The sequence below is a fragment of the Betta splendens genome, chromosome 7 (assembly GCF_900634795.4).
Source record: "Betta splendens chromosome 7, fBetSpl5.4, whole genome shotgun sequence".
NCBI lineage: Eukaryota > Metazoa > Chordata > Actinopteri > Anabantiformes > Osphronemidae > Betta > Betta splendens.
The window spans coordinates 2,115,979-2,137,247 of record NC_040887.2 but is presented as its reverse complement, the minus strand read 5'-3'; the positions used below and the strand labels follow the sequence as shown (position 1 = coordinate 2,137,247).

At 50.1% G+C, this 21,269-nt stretch overlaps 2 protein-coding genes across 12 annotated transcripts; both read left to right on the top strand.

The window, feature by feature from the left end:
- Nucleotides 1–237: 237 nt before the first annotated feature.
- Nucleotides 238–2,357, top strand: rpl32 (ribosomal protein L32). The gene is made up of 4 exons (XM_029157130.3): nucleotides 238–382; nucleotides 980–1,080; nucleotides 1,194–1,375; nucleotides 2,193–2,357. The coding sequence occupies exons 2-4, from the start codon at nucleotides 985–987 to the stop codon at nucleotides 2,320–2,322; spliced, it is 408 nt and encodes a 135-aa protein (XP_029012963.1). The 5' UTR covers nucleotides 238–382; nucleotides 980–984; the 3' UTR covers nucleotides 2,323–2,357.
- A 903-nt stretch (nucleotides 2,358–3,260) lies between these two features.
- On the top strand, nucleotides 3,261–21,269 carry LOC114858398 (glutamate receptor-interacting protein 2-like). Of its 11 annotated transcripts, none has more exons than XM_041071428.2 (25): nucleotides 3,617–3,755; nucleotides 3,912–5,492; nucleotides 7,856–7,936; nucleotides 8,502–8,637; nucleotides 9,620–9,765; nucleotides 9,839–9,922; nucleotides 10,005–10,080; nucleotides 10,420–10,565; nucleotides 11,278–11,425; nucleotides 11,500–11,669; nucleotides 12,955–13,086; nucleotides 13,244–13,405; nucleotides 13,770–13,956; nucleotides 15,274–15,419; nucleotides 15,518–15,598; nucleotides 15,860–15,923; nucleotides 16,281–16,426; nucleotides 16,648–16,792; nucleotides 17,002–17,141; nucleotides 17,209–17,391; nucleotides 17,460–17,604; nucleotides 18,342–18,453; nucleotides 18,733–18,939; nucleotides 19,396–19,542; nucleotides 19,719–21,269. In XM_041071428.2, exons 2-25 carry the CDS (start codon nucleotides 5,453–5,455, stop codon nucleotides 19,896–19,898), a joined length of 3,204 nt encoding a protein of 1,067 aa, XP_040927362.1. In that variant the 5' UTR covers nucleotides 3,617–3,755; nucleotides 3,912–5,452; the 3' UTR covers nucleotides 19,899–21,269. The 11 variants fall into 11 exon arrangements, with proteins under 11 accessions (XP_040927365.1, XP_029011405.1, XP_029011406.1 ...); XM_041071427.2 differs by having other exon boundaries at nucleotides 8,499–8,637; XM_029155572.3 differs by lacking the exon at nucleotides 3,912–5,492 and having other exon boundaries at nucleotides 3,272–3,755; nucleotides 8,499–8,637.

The window sequence follows — 21,269 nt, the reverse complement described above, 5'->3', positions numbered from 1 at the left end:
AAATGATCAATCAAGATTATGAAGAAACGTTAAAGCAGCATTTAGCACATTACACTATTATTTTTATGTCATTCCATTCAATTAAATTGTATTTTTATAGAGCCAATTCACAACAGAGTTAAGTCTCAAGGCACTTTACAAGGTACGGTTTAAGACCTTAAATAACTAAACCCAACAAAGAAGAAACCTCCAGCAGAACCACATAATTCAACTACACAACGTTTAATGAATAAAACATAAATTTGGATCACAAGCGCGCTGCAGTTCTGACCGACAACAATTCAGCTAAAATACAATACCCAGAAGCCTTTGCGACACTCGCGGAAGTCCTTTTTCTTTCTTTCCGCCGTCACCGTAGTCCCTTTTGGATTTACACCGGCGGGTGAGTTGGTTCAATCTTTGTCAATCCGTGGAATAGAAGGCGTTATTTGACCATCCTAACATCGCCGACCATTTATAGACCTTTACTTTATGTGTGGCGGGTAAAATTGTCCTTTTACGTGTAAATGCCCCGTCTGTTGTGTAGTTGTTGCCGTCGGTGTGTGTAAAATGGGGTCGTAGTATTCACTGCCGCTGCTTAGCGTGACTTCTACATCACCGTTGGTTAGATGAAAAACCATGAGTTGTGAATAATTTGAGACAACCTAACGAGAAGCTCAACATTAAGCATATGTTTAAAATAATGCAGCTCTAAAGCTAACTAGCTAGCCAGCTAGCTAGCTAGCCACACTGCATCAGAAACGTGACACATGACGAAGCTTAGGCCACAGACATTACACATTTTTGCTAATATCACATAATTTAGTTTGATTGTTGGTCATTTGAGGCAAAAACGATGATCTCCGCATTTTATGAATGAAGTGGTGTGTGTTAGCAAGGTTGCTATGCTAAGACAGGCTCCATAGTGTGTATATGTGGTGGTGGTGGTGTAATTCTTTCTCATGTTCATGTTTGTAACTAAGTTTTCTTTCCTCATCAGTCACCATGGCAGCCCTGAGGCCCCTCATAAAACCCAAGATCGTCAAGAAGCGTACAAAGAAGTTCATACGCCACCAATCTGACCGATATGTTAAGATTGCGGTAAGTTTTAAAGGGTAAACTATTAAGAGACATTTGCAGCATGCAACTAAAGGCTTTGCTCACAGGGAGTGAATGATTTGTGCAAGTTGCTAATTGTGTCCTGTGTCTTGCAGAGGAACTGGCGTAAGCCCAGAGGTATTGATAACAGGGTCCGCAGGCGCTTCAAGGGTCAGATGCTGATGCCCAACATCGGTTACGGTAGCAAGAAGAAGACCAAGTACATGCTGCCAACTGGCTTCAGGAAGTTCTTGGTGCACAACGTCAAGGAGCTGGAGGTCCTGATGATGAGCAACAAGTAAGTTGTGTCGATGACTGTTCTATTGATGATAGACTGGTTTGTGGTCTCGGTGTCTTTAAAAAAATGTGTTCCTGGGTGAAGTGCTAATTTTGTGGTTAGGCTTTGGCTGGTTAATTTGCTCTGAATATACTCTATACAAAACTTACAACCAGTTAAAGCGTGCCACACTTTGTTCTGTGCTTAGACATGAAACAAGGATTCTTTATGCACATCCACAGTCTTGAATAACTGGAACCTTGACACATGTTTAATCTCTTACTGTCATGTCTTAAACTTCTAATGTTAGTGATTCTCAACTTTGCATTCAGTCATTGCCAAGACCTGTTGTTGCCCTGTCATCATACACACTGAGCAAAGATGGGGTTAAGATGCTACTTAAAAGCTGATTCCTTTTTGAACCTACATTTACATTGGCATGATATCACTCTGGAACCTGTAGGAAAAAAACAGTCTGTAGCTTGTAAGTTTTTAGCTGGTAAATTTAAATGTGTATATAATAAAGCTGCATTAGTGACAAGGGCTGCCTTGAGTTTTTAAACCTTTAAGTTGACCCTGTTGTTAAAGCAGAGTGCAACGGATTAGCACATTGTTGTGATTATCAGTGAATTTTAAAGTCTAAAGTCATCTATTTCATAGGCCAGTTTATTCAAATATTTCACTGTTAACAAATTTACATTTCATAATGAATTTAAAGTATTACATGAAAAACGGCATAGATTATAGTAATATATTGTAAAAAAGAATTTGAAGTTTTGACATCAAATTGTTGCAGATATTTTCTTTGCTAACCAATACCTTCTGTTCACCTCTCTAGGTCCTACTGTGCTGAGATTGCCCACAATGTTTCCTCCAAGAACAGGAAAGTGATTGTGGAGAGGGCTGCTCAGCTGGCCATCAAGATCACCAACCCCAACGCCAGGCTCAGGAGCGAAGAGAATGAATAAACTGGTCCTTCACAATAAATGTTCTATAAAGGAAAGCACCGTGTGGATCATTTCTTTGCACATGATGGTCAGAGTTGATGCACTCAAATGTCTTGGTGGTGCAATGCAGATTGATTGCCACCTCTTGCAAAACACATCTGGTAGCATGTCATCCCAAGGAAAGGGTAGTTGCCCATCATGTGCGATTGCACTGACTGGCGAAGATTTGGCGTGTGCAAACCTTGTCAGTGTGTATTTGAACTGTTCAAGTCATGCTGAGATGTGCAGTCTACTGACCTAAATAACACGATGCATAACTAAAAAAGTTTTATCTTGTCCCTTTACACAAATACATTTACATGTAATGCATGTGGCTGCAGAGTGTGATGTCTTAGAGAAATTCCTTGTTCGGCCACATACTGTAGCTTTGAGACAGGTGATAAAAGGAGCTGATGCTGTGCATAATGCTCAAATTCTGTCAGTCAGGAATGAACTGAGGGCTTTGTTGGCAGTGAAAATGTGTCAGTTCAGTTTGTGTTACTGTGTCAGCAGAATATGTTTAATGAACAACTATTGAGACATTTATGCATATTCATTATCAATGATGACTGCATATGCTGGAATAGACTAAATTTTAAGTGCTTAATTAGAATTTGCGCTATTACAAGCTGTTCTACTCAAGATTTAAAATGAGCTAATGATCGCTGGTGTATTGTGTACATGTATTAACACCAGGGCACTTGCTGCAGCTTTTCTTTTAAAGCCTTTGCTTCGAGGCAATGGAGTCACAGAGTTGTAGTATTGGATTTAATGTTGGGCCTATAGGACACAGTCAGTTTTAGTACACTGAGAAATTAGAAGGCATTATTGAAGCTCAGGTTGTATGCGCTGTGATGCTCAGAGCTGCTCCCTGCAGGGAACGTTTCCATTGCATTCTGGCAGCCGAGCTGTGCCCCACGGCCCTGCGCTCTCTGCCATCTGCTCCTGTACGTTTGACTTTGCCAGAGATGCAAAAACCCTGTTTTGCCAGTCAGCTTGTGGCTGTTTGGATGTGGAGCTACGTCACCACCGAAGGTTGGAAAACCCAGGTACAGTGTTGGATCTGGCACCATAAATACCTGCACCTGCTTGTGGAGCTGGCCTGGAAGACTCGTCCGAGGGCACGGTCCCCAGAAGGGGAGAACAGCAGGCCAGGGCTCAGATGCTGAGCTGCCTGAGACGCTGAGCCTGTCAGGAAGAGGACAGCTCACATATTTTCCTCGTCACTGGTCAGAACATGAACATGTCAGCAAGAGTGGTGTTTGGAAAGGGACGCCTTGGTCCCAAGCAACTGTTCTTCGCTTTCCCTCAGACTGATTTGTTGAGGAAAGGCAGTCGACCTGCAGGAGGGAAGAGGAGGATGTTCTCTTTTTCTGTCAGATTTCGACTGGGCGTCATCAGAGGTAGAAGCAAAGGTAAAAGCTAATGCATGTTGAATTTTAAGAATTTAAATTCATTTACATACATTAAATGAGATTATTAATACAGTGCCCATACTTGACTTTAACCAGCTTTAATGTCTGTGTGCTGTGTGTGTGTGCTGCTGGTGTCGTTGCTCCTTTCGTTTCCAGCTCCAGCTCATCGCCACGTGGTGGCAGTGTTGTCAGTGTGGAGAAATGAGGAGGCTGCGAATCACGCTGCTCCTGATGCAAAAGCCATGAAAAGATTTTAGGTCATAGAACTTTAAGCTTTAAAATCTTGACAGTGCTGTGCTGTGCTTCAGTAATGTTAATTTCTAGTTTAGAGCAATTTAGAACAATTGCTGCTCAGCTCCCAGAGGTTTCATCAGTCCAACGCACTGCTTCTTCTCCCAGGTCTGTTTCCTGTTGGAAATGAATTAGTCTCACTCTGAAAGACTCACTGTGCTTGAAAACTGAGGACAAATGTCTCAGAGGAACTTGTCTAAACCAAAGAGTATTGTGTCCACTGGAACAGCTGACTAATTGTCATTGATGTAACAGCTGGTATGTTGTTACACAGCTGGAAAATGGGCAGCTGTGAAATTGAGGGGATCATTCTGCAGCCTGTGTTGCTCAGCGTTTGGTTTGGCTGCAGCGTCTCCTCACGATGACGTGATAAGTGGAGGAAACGGGGGCGATGAGGACCACAGAAGCGGTGCGGCGCCCAGGATCGTGAGACAAATGGTGGGACAGGTGTGACGGCGGGTCGGGTGGAGCGGCCTCGGTGGAGCCCACGCTCAGCAGACGGCCCTTCAACCTCCTCCACGTCAGATAGCGCCTATTTAGCTGAACTCATGCTTTTGTGCTTTAATTTGCACATTGAGTCTAAATGCGTCCCTCTGTCCTCATGCTCAGCTACTCCACACTAAATGAATTTCAGCTGTTCTCGAACAGGCAGCTGCTCTGCACTGGGAGTTTTCAAATGCATTTGCTGGTTGAGAGACAGACAACGAGCGGCAGAGAGCCGGTGGTGTCGACGCAGGCTGAGTGAAGCGGGCGCCGGCTGTAAGTGAGAGAAACGTGACACTCAGAGTCTCACAATGAATTTTCAGGTGGTAATTGTGCTGAGAGTTGAGTGCGTGGCAGTTTGGTCTAATCCTGCATGTGTGCATATGTGAGGAGATGTGTTTGACTTGGTGAGAAACGGATAAAGAGAGAGGAAGCGTGTGCGTGCGCGGGGGGAGGGAGGAACTACTGAACCCCTCTGGCAGAGAGAGAACACACTCACTCTGTGGGAGAGAGCGGGGGAATGTGAGTGTGAAGGGATGAAATCCTCTGGAAAGCATCAATGGGAAAGGCTGGCTCCACAAAGGACAGCAGCAAAAGGACTAATCAGCTATGGATTTAATAGAAGCACCGTTTGGGAGATGAGTATTTGTACTGGTCTTTCTCTCACCAAGTGTTAGAGTGGATCTGCCCTCGGTCTGCTCCAGAATCCACAGGGACCGGGCTGAGCGCATGCTGCACATGAAGACACGCATGCGGTGCTTCTGAGACTGTCCGCTCGCTTCCTTCCTTCCTTCCTTCCTTCCTTCCTTCCTTCCTTCCTTCCTTCCTTCCTTCCTTCCTTCCTTCCTTCCTCCCTCCTAGCTCGCTACTCTCAGGCAGTATTAGAGCCCAGCCGGGTTCGGGCTGCGCTGACTGACACAGCCATGCTGTGTGGTCTGAGGAGGGACACCAAGAGCAGCGTCGGTAAGAGCGCCTTTGGATGTGTGTGTGTGTGTGTGTGTGTGCGTGGGGGGGGGGGGCTCGTTTCAGGGCAGGAGAGTCAGTGGTCGTGGAAAGAGTTGCTTCTGTGTTACTGTACGTGTACTGGTCCTTGGTAAAGCGACTCGTTGAGCTCGTTACGTCCCTCCCTGCATAACGAGGGCAAATCAAGCATCATAAACTGTGTCTAGCAGTTTATTAATAAAGTTTTACATCTGAAAATAGCATCATGATTTCATTGCCATTGTCAGCTCTGCCCCCTCATTTAACCTACATTCTGATTGGTTATGGGAGGAATGGCATCCAGTGCCCTGAATTAAACCACCACTTAATTAACTCACCCCATATTTATGTGAGAGTGAAGGATTTTATTTGCCTCTCAGGTCTCAGACAGAGCGGAGGCAGATTCTGGCTTGCTGCTGTGACTAATCAGATCTATCCTGGTCCTGATTCTGGCCGTTAGGCTGAGTGATGGTTATTTAAAGCTGGAGGACGATGGTTCGTAGTATCCAGTCACGTGCGGAGCGCTGCGTCTGCGTAACCCACAGCTAATGTTGCCTTTTGACTGCACTGACAGCTGCTGGACCGTCAGGGCCACGAGGAGCCAGCGTCGTTCCAGGCTTTCGCTCAGCTTAATGTGTCTGTGACGTGTCACTCGTTTGTGTGTTTGCATCAGACTTCATGTTTGTGCAGTGACGTGTGTAAAACCATCACATGCAAAAGTCAGTTTCCCCTCTTTCAATTTCACCTAATGATCTGATGGCATCAGGTAAATACTGTGAAGCCTTAGACAAACAACAACCTGTAACTATTTTCATACTATCGTATTTACTGTATGAAGCACTTGCCTCTTGCTGCTTTTGTGTAATTCAGGGTGTTAGTTGCTGATAATGTGCCTATAATTAACTGCTCAGGAGCAGCAGCGTTTGCTGGGCTGGTTCAAATGGTCCTCAAAAACAAGCTCCTGCTGCAAAAGTATCTTGTGTCCAAACAGAGCAAGAATCACAACAACATCAGAGCAAAGCCTGGAAGCTTCAGCTCCGCACAGGTGAGATTCAGGTGCAGCGGAAGCTTCTAAACACCCTGAGCTCCTCCTCAATCCAGATTTTCCATCTCTGCTGAAAAGTGGAAACAGTTTCGTTGCTGTTTGTCTCAGGTTGTCTAAAGTTTCTCAGTCGTCCAGATAAACCCTAAAACGGTCAAATTACTCAACAGTTAATTCAGTATATTACATAAGACAGCCATAAATGACGGGGGGTTACTCACGTTCACACACGAGCGCGTCATTCATTTGTATGTTCTATACATCACTGTAACAGCGTGTTTCTGCGGCTGCGCTCTGACTCATGCAGCTGGAAGCACAAGAAGCTGACTTTTCCTCCTTGTTCCCCGCGTCCAGGCTCCGCCGGGAGGTTTCAGGTCAGACAATGTTTGACAAAGCATCCGTGGCCCTCAGCTGTCTAAAGGGCTCATCTTCAGCGGGGCACATGTGCAGATTTGATGTGCACAGTGAGAAGACAGTGGCTGCGATGCCCCCCGAGCGCTCGCCTTCCCCGCGGACGCTTCGTGAGGATCCACCGCGTTCCAAATGTCACTTTTCATGTCCAGCAGGCCTCAAGCGTCACCTACAGTATGATATGAGAACAGTTCTATTTGTAGCGGTTCATTATCTGCATAAGTGAAGATCCCAGCTTGTTTATATGTAAAGACACCATTTTGATGAGTGTCTGTTCTGCATTGAAGCAGCGGTGACTTCCAGTGTCGTCCGCTCAGTCACGAACCGTGATCTGGCTCTCAGGTCTGTAACAATGTGAATCCGTCTGAATAGGTAATGTGCAGCGGACCTCACGGCTGTGACCGCTGTCTGGTTCGCTGCATTCAGGTTCAGTGGCGCCGCTGAGCTGAGGTCAGTCCAGTTCTGGGTCAAACAGGCCCCACTGTGGGTGAAAAACCCTCCCCTGCAGAGCAGATTGAACGTTTCCCCACGTCGCTCTAGCAGCTGCTGTAAATGACATCAGAAGGCTGATTTTCATTGGCCGCGCGCCTGAACAGGCCATTAGCTGCGTGCTGCTCCTTCAGGGAACCTGCCGCGCTTTAGCAGGCGCATACATCAAGTTTGATGCAAATGTCTTCCTGTGCTCAATGAATGGTTTTCAAGAGAGGAGCTATTTTGAACCTTTTACAGGCCTGTTGAATGAGGATCCACTGGGTTGAGCCTGATGGATGAATGAATTAGAGCCCACGCGTCACCGGGTGGACGGAGGGCAGCTGTCGCAGCATGCGAACGGGCCGCGTGCTCCTTCAGTGCTGCGACGCTGCAGATGCCTTCATCCCTGCTGTCTCCTCAGATGAGGGGCCGTACTCCAGGGGGAGCGGGGGGTCCGGGCCCGCGGAGCAGCCGCACTCGTCCAGGAGGCGCAGCCTTTCAGGTACAACGCGGCCTCTTCTCCTCAGTCTGTCGTGTGATTCATTCTGCTTCATCCACCGTGTCCAACAGGAGACGAGTGGAGCAGCACTCGCTTTGTTTGTGTGTGTGGAGTCACGCGTCTGCTGTGTTTCGCTTGATGTTGCACAGCTCTGAAAGCTTAGATAAGGTGAAAGCAGAAAACGCCCGTGTGGCAAGTCTGTCACTGGGACTGAACCACTGAAGTCCACCCCACAGGAGAAGTCATCACTTCCTGCTTTCACTCACTTATGATCTGGCATTTTTTCAACAATGCATTGAATTAGTTTCATTTCTAAGCATTTCTAATGATCTAATGGTGATGGGAAATGAAGGCTCCGTCCTCCTCCTCCTGAAGCCGTCACAAAGATTCACTCAGCGAGAGACTTGAAGCGATGAGGAGAACAAAGTACGTGGCCGCGTGTCAGGGAGCATTTTGGTGACAGATAACAAAAGGAAGAAGAAAGAGTCTTTTGTTGCCTTTCAGACAGGGTTATTCTGTCAAGCAGACGCTAACGCTGATCTGTGTCTGCGTCCGTGTCTGTCAGCAGACGAGTACAGGGGAGTGACCACGGTGGACCTGATGAAAAGGGAAGGCAGCAGCCTGGGCCTCACCATCTCCGGAGGCTCGGACAAAGACGGGAGGCCCCGCGTGTCCAACCTGCGTCCAGGAGGGCTGGCTGCCAGGTGAGCGTGTGCTCCCAACCTGGCAACCGCACGGCTGCCCAGGCCGCGCGTGGCAGGCGTCATGTGACTGCTGGCACCATACGATGCCTGATCGCTCCACATAAACTGTGTTTGTGTTCATGCGGTCGAAGGTTTAATTAAGACGCGATTAAACTAATTTTGCCCAGCGTCAGCAACATTAAGCACATTTTCCTCAACATCAACCCGATGAAGGCTCCATGCACTGGAAGCCGCTCGTTTCCTGATGATTAAGCAGCGCACGCACACACGCACACACGCACACACACACACACACACACACACACACACACACACACACACACACACACACACACACACACACTGCCCCCCTGGAAATGTCTCGACCAAATGTGCCACCGCTTGTCAAGTCCAAGGAGGAATGAAGACGGACACTGTGCTAATTCTTCTAAGCAGCCTGTCTTCCCACAGCTGAGTTCAGGCTTGTGTGGAAGTGTGGGCTAATTTGTTGGGTGGAGGGACATGTGGGCAGACATGAGAGGGACTGGCAGCGACTGTGTGCGATGAGCCTGGGTGACTGCTGGTCGAAGCGTCAGCGCTGACTGGCTGCAGCCCAGAGGTGAGAGGCCGAACGGGCCGGACGGCCTTTAAATGAAGGAGCCGTCCAATGAGCAGCGCGCTGACTCACCATGTCATATGTGAGGCAGCGAGTGCAGTCAGACGCTGTCCTGCTGCAGACGGCTGCTGCTCTGAATCCACCCCAAATATCAACTTTACTGTTAAAACAGCAACAACTGAACCTCATCTATCCGATGGAACCATATGAAATATTCAAATGGTCAATTTCAGAACGGTGGAAGTGGCTAAAAATTGCTGCTGCTCCCTTTGGGTTCCTCATCACAGCCCACATCGCTCAGATTACAGATGTTAGCAGGGTTTAGGTGCTAACACACCCCCTAAATAGGACGTGACCCAGATTCAGCCGCTCTGTGTTGTGCCTCAGGAGCGACCAGCTGAATGTAGGCGACTACATCAAGTCGGTGAACGGCATCAACCTGTCGAAGCTCCGCCACGACGAGATCATCAGCCTGTTGAAGAACATCGGGGAGCGGGTGGTGCTGGAGGTGGAGTACGAGCTGCCTCCGTACGGTACGTGGACCTGCTGAGCTTCAGGTCTGAGCGAGGGAATCTTCATCGCTGATGTGTCATTCTCCACTTTTAGTCCAGAGCCCCTCAGGAGTCATCACCAAAACCATGGAAGTTTGTTTACACAAGGAGGGAAACAGCTTTGGCTTCGTAATCAGAGGTAGGAGGTCGACACGAGGGTTCATGGATTCATCGTTGGCTAAAACCGGTCTTAGATGTTTTGCACCAACTCTCATTTCTAGGAGGTTTTCATGAAGACTGGCACAGGTCCCGGCCTCTGGTGGTCACACAGGTTCGACCCGGGGGTCCTGCTGACAGGTTAGACCTTCGTTATTTACATCATGTCGCGCGTCATAAACACACATCCGCTTTATTATTTCTTTGCTGTGTGCTCAGTCCACTGTATTAAACTGCCACAGATCCGCAGCGTGTTATCTTCAAAGCAGAAAGGCCACTGCTCGTCCCCGGGCTGTTGCAACATTGCACTTTTCCCCATGAAATCAGAGAGGAGCAAAACACTGGAGCAAACATAATTCAGCATCAAAGACTTCTCAGGCGTTTATCGGAGTTATCCTTCATCTTACCTGGGAGGGGACGCTCATGTGGAACTGTTTAATGAGCCGCTGTGGCTGCTTTCCCTCTGCTTCCTTTCTGCAGAGAGGGCACGTTGAAGGCGGGCGACCGCGTATTGAGCATCGATGGGGCGCCTCTGAACAGAGAGAAGCACGCCGACGCGCTGACCATGCTGATGCAGAGCGGCCAGGAAGCGCTGTTCCTGATCGAGTACGACGTGTGTGTGATGGGTGAGCACGCGCACGCGTGCAAACGCACACGTGCAAATGGACACACACACACACACAAAGCCACAGTAGGGCAGCGTTGCTCTGAGGGGAAATAATGCGTCCGTTTGGCTGCGTGGACGCGTGAGCGTCGGTGCTGGAGGAGCCACCAGGGAGTCACACGGACCCGAGAGCTCACTTCAACATGCAAAGGGTGGACGGGTGATGTGTTTTACCATAATCTGTGTGTCGTGCTCCTGCACCATAGCAGGCCAGTGTTTTTGTGTATCGGCCCCTGCTCTACACTGCGTCTTCGGAAGCGTACGTCCCTCAGGGAAACTTTCAGGAACAGTCTTTGGATTGTTTTTTTACGTGACCTCAATAAATCAAGGTTGGACGTAAGCAGTAGGCAGACGTTTCATGATGCTACGTAACTCAGGGGACAAAGCAGAGTATGAAAAAGTCCTTCTAAGCATCTAATAGTTCATTTCTATAAATTTCCTAATAGAACCTTGATCTAAATGATCTCACACAGGCTGAGCCAACACACAGGCTGCAACAGCATCATTTGTGCAGAATTAGTGGAATGCACCTTCAAGTGAATTGGTTGGACGTGATGGTTGGGGCCAATATTGTAAACAAATTTCTATTCATACTTTAGAATGGGGACTTGCATCTATCCTAGCATGTAAATGTGCTCACAGTGTCTCTGATGCTGAGGCCGTGTCTGTTCCAGAGGCCGTGCAGCAGGCCTCAGGCCCCCTGCTGGTGGAGATCATCAAGAGCTCGTCCGCTGGCCTGGGCATCAGCCTCACCACCGCCGTGTACCGGAGCAAGCAAGTCATTATCATTGACAAGATCAAAGCAGCCAGCGTGGGGGACAGGTGACGCAGCCTCCGACACGCCTGCTCCGCTGCCTCTGAGCGCCGCTGACGCCCTCTGACTCTCGCTGCCTCAGGTGTGGAGCGCTGCACGTCGGCGACATCATCCTGTCCATCGACGGGACCGGCGCCGAGCTCTGCTCCCTGATGGAGGCCACGCAGCTGCTGGCCGGCGCCGGCGACAGCGTCAAGCTGGAGATCCTCCCCGCCAGCCAGAGCCGACTTCCTGTGCGGCCGCACGACGCAGGTGTGTTCAGCAGAGACGAAGCGGGTCACACACGGAACAACACTGCGAAGCATCCTCATCCATGCAGGCGTCAGCAGGCGGAGAGGTTCCCAGGATGCTTAGTCTTAGACTCAGTTCTAAAGAGCAGCACAGACAGCATTTATGTAATTTACAGACTCGTGTGACTCATCTTCCAAAACTTCAATTGATCTTGAATGAAGCGTTGTGATATTATGACAAGACAACATTTCTGCTGCTCCCCCTCAGCATGAACACGATTATACGAGGCAATTTGTCTAATCTCCCTGGGGATTTAATCAGACGATAAGAGATTAGGAGCTAATGTTACTTTCCGCCATCACAGGCGGAAAGCACCGTTTGCTGGAGACCCTTCTCCTGCGGCAGCTTAATATAAGCTGGCAGATTCAGAGCCTCACAGGTTTGATTGAGCCCAGTGAAAACTGGTGCTGGAGGTTCTTGTTCTTCATCCATTCTGGATTTAACCAGGCTCCCTGAATGTGGCGAACGCACCAAGCGCCACCACCGCGTTTCCAGTAAATCCTTCATCATATGAGCAGGCTGCCACAGATTAGATGCCTGTAATGAGGCTGCATGGATTACTGTCACATGTAGCATCAGTGTGTGACACAGGCCACTGGTTTCCCTTTGAACGGCTCCTAAACATCACTGGACTCCATGTTCTTACACAGGCCGTGACATGAGGAATGAGATGCCATTCAGAATTACCAACAAACTCCTCTGTTCCTCTCAAAGCTAAAAAGTCAAAAGAAACGCTTCAGACGAGTCAGAACTTTTAGATGAGCGTCAGACAGACAGACAGACACACACACATCCTGCATCATTAGCAATTAAGCCTCCAGCTGTGGCCAATCAAGCCGGAGCCCTACCCTCATGCCAAGCTCAGAACCTCCTCACACCCGTTTGTGTAGCTCTGTTGAAAATGTAGTGATAGAAATGATCTCCAATCTGCACGCAGCCTTTTGGAAGCTCGCAAGGAAGAGTAAGATGTATTCATTTCTCCCGCAGCCGTGCAACATGCCCCGTTCAGTGTGTCTAACTGATCAGAGGCCTTCAGGGAAACACATTAAACCTAGTGTACCATGGCGGCAACATTAAATATCAATTACTCTGCTTTGAATCCGGCTCCAGGCAGACACGACGCAGTGCGGGACAAATTTAGACACGGGAGTGAAAGCCTGATTTCACGGCTGGAGTTCAGGCACATGTACAACAGAGGAGTGGACCTGTTTCACCTAATGGCTGTATTTCCTCCCCGGTGCCGCAGTAAAAGTGCAGAAGAGCAACCATCACCACTGGGACCAGAGCAGCAGCGGCTTCTGCCCCCCCCCCCACGGCAGCCACTGCAAGACATGGAGCAGCCCCAGCCGCCCACACCACCAGCAGGACCACTGCAAACGTAAGTCATCATGGACACAGCGCTGCTGCTGCTGCTGCGGGCGCCGCCGGAGCCTCTTGTTCCTCGTTGGTTGAACAGGGTCCGGCCTCTGGAGCGGACCCTGCTCAACCCCCGCTGAGCCTGAGCCTGACGCCTGCAGCGCTGTGTCTCCTTCCAGCCCTGGTGAGCGGTGGCTTCTCCCCTTCCTCCACAGCCACCTCGGGCTTCAGCAGCCAGGGCAGCAGCACCCTGCCCTGCCCCGCCCAGCCGCTCGCCCCCACCAGCCCCCGCGGCTCCACCGGCCGCCGGAGGACCGGGAAGAAGGACCACAAGAGCTCACGTACGGCCGCGCGGCGCCTGCTTCTGAAGTGCTCCTGCAGCATTTGATTTGAGTCAGGCTGAAATTAACCCGTCTTAAACCTATTTACCAGATTCTAGTGTGCTCAAGTCAAAAGGGCTTTTGTCTATTTAACCAGAGAAGGCAGGAATCTTGCTAATTAGTACTAATCTGTTTGCAGATACAGTAGTTCAGTAGCAGAGGTCAGTAATCAAAGGTTTGTGTGGGTAATTCTTTTTAAATGTTGCCGCTGAGTGTGTGAACACATGTGACTGATCAGTGAACACAAGTGATGTAGTCTGTAAGAAGTGACTCACTTTCATCTCGTCGCTCCTCTTCCGCTAACGTCCCCCTCTCTCGCCCTCAGTGTCTCTGGCGTCCAGTTCTGTCGGCCCGGGGGGGCAGGTTTTTCATGTGGAAACAAGCGAGATCCTCCTGAGGGGGGATCCGCTCACAGGTTTTGGGATCCAGCTGCAGGGCGGTGTCTTTGCCACAGAGACTCTGTCCGCTCCCCCAGTCATCCGCTTTATTGAGCCCGACAGCCCGGCTGAGAGGTAACTCGCTGAGACACCTAATGAGTAAACAAATATCACATAGGGAGTCACCTTGAACTGGAGGCCGTTGATGCGACTCGCTCAGCCTGGCAACCAAGCGCCACATGTGAAAGGAGGCTAATTTTAGCCTGGTGTCACAAAGATAACTGTTGTGAAGGCGGCAGCGTTGAGCCTGGTTCAGACGGGGTTTGACTGGATCAGCGGCCTGCGTCTCAGAGCGCTGCTGAATGGACGAGGCTTCGGAGCGAAAGGTCAACTCAGGAGGTCAGGGGAACAAAAACCATAACGCTAGGTCATTTCCTTGTTATCATTGTCTTGTGTGTTTTTCTGACTGTGCCAGTGCCTGTCTCTGAGCATAGAAGTGGATGTGGTGACATCTGGTGGTGTTGCGTGGTCCTGAAGGAACTAATTGCTTGAATCAAACAGGGCAGCGGCCTTCGAGGCCCACGTCTGATGATGCTCAGTGAAGCCTCCATCTTCTGCCCTCCAGCAATAAGCTCCACTGACGAAGAACATCGCTCTTTTCTCTCAGATCAACCAAAACTAACACAATGGGAGTATTTTTACGCTGTATCTGATGTCTGGGACTGATGCTCACCTTTGATCATTGATGCCACGTTGTACCTTTAGTCACGAAGTGTACGTTTCTACCACGGCAGCAGGTGAATATGTAGAGAGAAAGAGAGCTTTTACTGAGCTGCTTCTAACGGATTCAGAGCCATAAGAAGTCCTCTCTGGTCAAACCAGTTGGAAATGGCTCAGCAGTTTAGTGCTTGTCATTTTGTCATTGGGGCTGAGACCCCCCACTGAGGAAATAAGCCATGACCAGAGGTCAGCAAATCTTCTGAAAGGAGCCGTCGTCTCCAGAGGTTTTCAACCGTTATTCACGAAGCATTGGTGCAGATGGTGTTTTACACTGAATCAATGGACACAGCGAGGTCCTGTGATTAACAAATGGCTGTGATCAGGCAGCTGCATAGTCTCTGGTTGAGCCTGCTGGTATATGATTCACCTCCACACAGATTAAACTTATTTAGTTTCAAATTGATGGTTGTTGAGAGAAATCGTTCTTGCACTGGACATTTGTTGCTACTGCAGGTCTCTGTCCTCTGTGTGAAGGTGCAGGTCTTTGTCCTCTGTGTGAAGGTGCAGGTCTTTGAAGATGCAGGTCTTTGTCCTCTGTGTGAAGGTGCAGGTCTTCTTGTGAAGGTGCAGGTCTCTGTCCTCTGTGTGAAGGTGCAGGTCTTTGTCCTCTGTGTGAAGGTGCAGGTCTCTGTCCTCTGTGTGAAGGTGCAGGTCTCTGTCCTCTGTGTGAAGGTGTGGGCTGCTGCAGGTCGGAGACAGACTCTTGTCCATTAACGGGATCCCGACTGAAGATGGCACGCTGGAGGAAGCCCATCAGCTGCTCAGAGACTCTGCTCTGGCCAATAAGGTCACGCTGGAGATTGAGTTTGACGTTGCAGGTATTGTGTACTCTACTACCAAAGCAAATGTGGATTATTAGACGTTGCACATTTTTGTGTTTTCCTGCTTGCATTGATTTTCTTTTTCTTTTATCTAGAGTCAGTTGTTCCCAGCAGCGGCACCTTCCACGTCAAACTACCCAAGAGACGAGATGTGGAGCTGGGCATCACCATCAGTGGTGGGTTTGTTCATGCTAACCTCCAGCAGGGGGCAGTGTTGCGCAGTAATACTCCAGACCTGCAAGCTGGGAATCCTCCAAATACTACTTTGAATCGATGTTCTGTGATCCATAAACCATGTGGGCTCAAACTTCATTACCTCTGAATAAAACTGGCCTCTGCTCTAACTAGCTCTGCAAAACAGCAGCGGCCCAAGCAAAAAAGGACAGGAAGTGAAGGGTGCTTTATTAGAAAAACGTAACCATTTAATTGTTTTCCAGCAAGTAAGAAACCCGGCAAACCCCTCATCATCTCGGACATCAGAAAAGGAAGCATCGCCCACAGGTATGTGCTGCTGCCCACTCAACTCTGGAAGGTCCACGGTGTGTTTTTTGGTTTGCCTTGGGTTCTGGTGCAGGGTCGCTCACAGGTTTTCCAGCTGGGGTGATCCAGGTTTTCCAGGCTTATATGGGATTATTCATGAACACCACTGTGTAATACAAGCCTAATTGGATTGAGCTGTCAGAAGTGGATCAGTGGGGCATCGACATTTCGCAAGGGGCTCGTGAGGGTGAGGGTGAGGTTACAGTCACCTCCACAGATCCCACTGAGACACCGGCCTCATAGGACTGTGATGGTGAATCAGTGCCGGCAGGTTCTGGTCCCAGTTAACGCCCGCGTCTGTCTGCTCCTGTCCGGTAGAACGGGCACCTTGGAGCCTGGAGACCGGCTGCTGGCCATCGACAGCGTGCGTCTGGAGAACTGCACCATGGAGGACGCCATGCACGTGCTGCAGCAGGCCGAGGACATGGTCCGCCTGCGGATCCAGAAGGACGAGGACAATATTGGTACCGCGCCGGTTTGGATATAACCATTGTACTGTAGCTCCCAAGCACCACCACAGTCAGTCTGATGGAAAGCTTCAGCTTTAGTTAAGTCTGTCGCATTCAACAGGGTTCCCTCTCTTTTGTGCCAATATTTCCTTCAGACATAGTTTTGTGTGTCACATCACCTTGCATATAGTTCTGTGAAATTCATAATGTCTTGTGTTCTGCTCATGAATTGGAAGATGAGCTGGAGATGTCAGGCTCCATAATCTACACGGTTGAGCTGAAGCGATTCAACGGACCTCTGGGCATCACGATATCCGGCACCGAGGAGCCGTTTGACCCCATTGTCATTTCTGGCCTGACCAAGAAAGGCCTGGCAGAGAGGTGAGGGAGGGGCCGGGGGTGAAGGTCAAAGGTCGTATCCCGGCTGAAGCCAGTCAAGTATTTAGTGTCCTTCTTTGGCAACTTTCTCTTAAATTAATGAGACGAAAACAATGTGTCTGAAACAAGAGGCCTCTTTGCCTGCGTCTCTGGCAGTTTGACAGTTTGTGTCCTGAACGCCTCGCTGCAGTCTGTCTGTCCTCTCCCTGCAGGACGGGGGCCATCCACGTCGGGGACAGGGTCCTGGCCATCAATGGGGTCAGTCTGAAGGGAAAGCCGCTGAGCGAGGCCATCCACCTGCTGCAGGTGGCCGGAGAAGCCGTCACGCTCAAGATCAAGAAGAAGGCGGAGCGTACGTTGGTGCAGGTTGAGCCGCTGCCGAGCGTTGTGGCCCTGAGGTTTCCTGTGTTCTGCTGCAGGCTGCGAGGCGCGGCCGCCTCAGGACCGAGAGGCCGTCTTTCTGAGCGACACCGAGGACGAGCTGAGCGACTCGCAGAGGACGGGGAGGCCGTCCGAGGCCTACGGCGCCACGGTGCCCAGCATCGACTCCGCCCTCAGCTCCTGGGACGGCTCCGGGTTCGACGGCGGCTACGGGAGCCAAGGTGAGCGGCGCCGGACGCGCGGCTGCACGCGTGCTGAGCGCCACCTGACGAGCGGCTTGCGTTCGCAGGGACGTTTCTCCACAAATCCTCGGACCTGCTGCTGAACCCGAGCGGCTGGAGGCGCCCCAGGCACAGAACCAGCGCCGCGGGCTCCACGCAGCGCGCGGACCTGTACGACGGGAGGCTCACGGAGGTGGAGTGGGAGGTCCCGGGGTGAGTTCAGGCGCGTCCCCGTCGGCGTCTCGTCTCACGTGGCTGCGGCTTTGAGTGTGTTTGTTGGTTTAGTCATTGTGCGACAGCAGTGGTGGAACGTGACTACACTGATGCTCTTCATTCCATCGTCTGCTCATTTACCAGCGACATCAGAGGACGTTCAAACACACATTTAACGGCTCACTCCTCTGAAGACGTCACTTCCACCACTGCATCGAGTGCAGGCTTCTTCTGTGCGTCCTCTCCGGGTTCACAGAAGAAGTGACTTGTCTGGTTTTGTGCTTTTCCAAACTCTCCTCTTCTCTTCTTTCTCAGGTTCTCTCTCTCTCACCTGCTTTACTAACTGCCCACATAGATCCGTCTCTCTGTCGCCTTGTCCTCAGCAAAAACACAAAGCACCTAAAGCGTCCGAGGATACGTCAGACTTGTGTTTCTTCACACTTGACTTCCTTTTTTTTTTTTTTTTTTTTTTTTCCTGTCACGTGTTTCCAGACTTCTGCCTTTTTGTGGGGTGACGTTACTTTTGTGCTATTGAGCTCTTTAAAGGCTTTCTCTAATCTCTTGGATTCCTCAGTGTTTTGCTGCCACAGTAAACTATGGCCATGAGAGACTGACTGATTCAAAGAGGACTCTCCCACGTGCAGCCCAGAAACTGCGTTTCCCATGCTGCCTTGCACGCAGCATCGGCCTCCGCTCTGCAGGGCTGCTCTCATGTTGTGGTTCCTGCGTTGTCATAGATTCGTCAGTCCGCCTCGTTGCCATGGCGCCCTGCACCAGGACAGCTTCTGGTCCCAGGCGCTGCAGGATCTGGAGACCTGTGGCCAGTCTGAGATTCTCAGGGAGCTGGAGGTAGGCCTGCAACCCCCCCCCCCCCCCCCCCCCCCCCCCCCTCCATCTGCTGCAATCGTAGACCGGTGTCGGCCCAAATGTCCACAGCAGACGAAGCATTAAGCTGTAATCTGTTATTAAATCTGACAAGGCTCCTGCTGCTGTACTGACCGAGCAAGGCTCTAATCAGGTTCTGCATGAGAGGTTGTACATGTGGGTTGACGACGGGTCAAATCAAGTCTTCTCTGCGCCTGAGGAGGATCTGATCTGATCCAACGCTTTCATGTTGTGCTCTTTCAGGCTTCCATGACAGGCAGCACTCTCAGTCTGTACCTGGAGGAGACCAAGACCAGTGAAGACCCAGTGTTTCAGTCTGAAATCAGTCCCATTAAAAGTGAGAAGAACCAAAGGAACCTGAACCTGTCGACTGGGACCAGAACCGTAGCGTCCAGGGACAAAGGGGACCCCTGTGATGCTCTGTCCCCTTCAGCTCTGGAGCTGCACAAGGTAGTTCAGCCCTAGAGCTTCAGTGTGCACTGGACCTGGACCGGGTCCAATACGGAGACGACCGGGACCAGTGCACACGCCCGCTGCTCCGTCGTGACCGTGACTGCAGTGAAGCCTGCAGGGATTTCACAGTGTGGACATGGAAAACGCCGTTCGGTTCCGCTCCGTCCTCACTCCCTCATTCGAGCTGTTTTGGTGTTTCTGCTTAAGATGCTATAGTGTATCTACGGCTCCAATGAATGACCGACATGAGGCCGCTGGCTGTCGGTGGACGAGCAGCACCGTCACCAGCGCCAACCCATTGTTACAGACGGCAGCAGTAAAATGAGGCAGACGTGAACGAGTCGTTCCAGTCTTTAATGTCTACGCGCTTCGATCGACCTCCACTCAGTGGAAGCGAGCGTGGGTTGTGACTTGTTGCAGCAGCCTGTGACTCCTCGGCTCCTGTGTTCACAGGTGACCGTGAGGAGGAACCTCGAGAGCCGTGACTTTGGCTTCAGCGTCTCTGACGGGCTCCTGGAGAAGGGCGTTTACATCAACGTGATCCGGCCCGACGGCCCGGCGGACCGGGCCGGGCTCAAACCCTTCGACCGCATTCTTCAGGTACGAGGTTAGGTTTTATTAGAAAGTGACAGAGCAAAGTAATCAAAGTACATGATTGAGCCTTAAAGTGAGCTCTAAGCTCCTCACATGCTGGTGATCCGTTCCCCCTTCAGTTCATCACAACTGAACCAATGAGCAGCTGCATGTGAACCTTTTTAATGGAGTGTGTTTTCCAGGTGAACCACGTGAGGACCAGAGACTTTGACTGCTGTCTGGCGGTGCCTCTGATCCTGGAGGCCGGCGGCGACCTGGACCTGGTCATTAGCAGGAATCCTCTGGCAGCAGCAGACTGCGAGGACCGCGAGGACTCCCTGCTGTGCTTCTCTGCCCACAGGACCAACACCATCGCTCTGTGACCAGACTGGCTGATGAATCGCACCTCTCAGACCTTCACACACACACACACACACACACACACACACACAGACTCAGCGTCTCTCACTCAGTTTCAAGTGCACGTGTCCACTCCTGCCGGTTTTAGTCACTGTGTTGCAGCACATGATGCAGTTAAGAGGAGGCTCTGGCTCCGGGGGACATCCTCCCTCTCCCTCCCCCACGCTCCTCCAGAGGCAGAGCCACATGCCATGTTATGTAACGTTGGAGTCGTGGCTTCTGCCTCAGCCAGGATTTTAACACTGAGCCCCTCAGCTCCAGAGGCTCAAATGCTGCAAACATTCGGAATCTTCTACTTCAGCGGCCTTCGCGTTGTCATTGAAGAACATGAACCTGGTTGTGGGGGAGTTTTGTTGCAGCGCTTCACACACAGGGTGTTGGAGCGCTGGCGGTTCTGGCATTTGAGTGCTTTAAGCCCATGTTGGCGCGTTGCCCTCGTTTCCAGTCCCGTCCACGCGAGCGGACGCATGGACCGAACGCTTCCTGCTGCTGCCAAGCGCCGGCCACGGAGGCCTGAGAACACACGCTAACCTTTGTTTGACTGCACTACGACCACTTCTAGGGAGCGACCACAGACACATTGTTGCGTTTACACGTTTTTTTTTTTGTTTTTTTTTTGTGCACCGTCCGTTTACATAAACCACAGTTCTATGATCCGTTTATTATTCGTCCCTTTCACTTTTTCACTTCCACAGTAGATTTGAGTTTGCACCAAATAAGTTTGTCATCCTCACGTGATTGCCCTCGTTTCCCTTTTACAAAAGATGAAATAACTTTGTCACGATGAATAGTTTTGTTCACATCCATTTAAAGTGAGTCAGTTCAAGTCTCTCTGTCGGCATGTGAAGCGTGAGGTTTGTCCTCAGCGTGTGGTTCCTGTAGTAAATGAGTGGATTAATCACGCTTTGATTTGAGCAGGCAGCTCCCTTCGTGTCATGAAATGTTTGATAAAGCAGTTGATCAAACATCAGATCAGACACCGGCTCATCCAGAGGTCCGTTTGTTTCCTGTTGTGGCTGATCAGGAGAAGCCTGAGCGGCTCATTCTTCCAGAACTGATTACGTTATTAACTCCTGTCAAATACGGAGACGGATTTTAAAAGGTTTTCTCTTAATGGGGTGTATTTTAACTTTATTCTAATCTTGTTTTTATTCGCAGCCCAAACAGTTTATTATCTGGTATCTTCATACTGTGGTGCTGAATGTGACATATCTCTCTTTTTATCTTTCCTTGAAAATGTTGGGAGTCACTGAAACTTACTGCATATTTTATTTTTGTTTTTTAATTTAACCTAAGAAATGTATTTCTTTTTAAGAATAAAGTTATGAACTCGT

Coding starts and splice junctions, on each gene's coding strand:
- rpl32 (XM_029157130.3), top strand. CDS start 985: ATGGCAGCCCTGAGGCCCCTCATAAAACCCAAGATCGTCAAGAAGCGT. Junction 1,081..1,193: donor ACCGATATGTTAAGATTGCG/GTAAGTTTTAAA, acceptor TGTGTCTTGCAG/AGGAACTGGCGTAAGCCCAG. Junction 1,376..2,192: donor GTCCTGATGATGAGCAACAA/GTAAGTTGTGTC, acceptor TCACCTCTCTAG/GTCCTACTGTGCTGAGATTG.
- LOC114858398 (XM_029155572.3), top strand. CDS start 3,578: ATGAACATGTCAGCAAGAGTGGTGTTTGGAAAGGGACGCCTTGGTCCC. Junction 16,793..17,001: donor AAGAAAGGCCTGGCAGAGAG/GTGAGGGAGGGG, acceptor CTCTCCCTGCAG/GACGGGGGCCATCCACGTCG. Junction 18,940..19,395: donor CAGCTCTGGAGCTGCACAAG/GTAGTTCAGCCC, acceptor CTGTGTTCACAG/GTGACCGTGAGGAGGAACCT.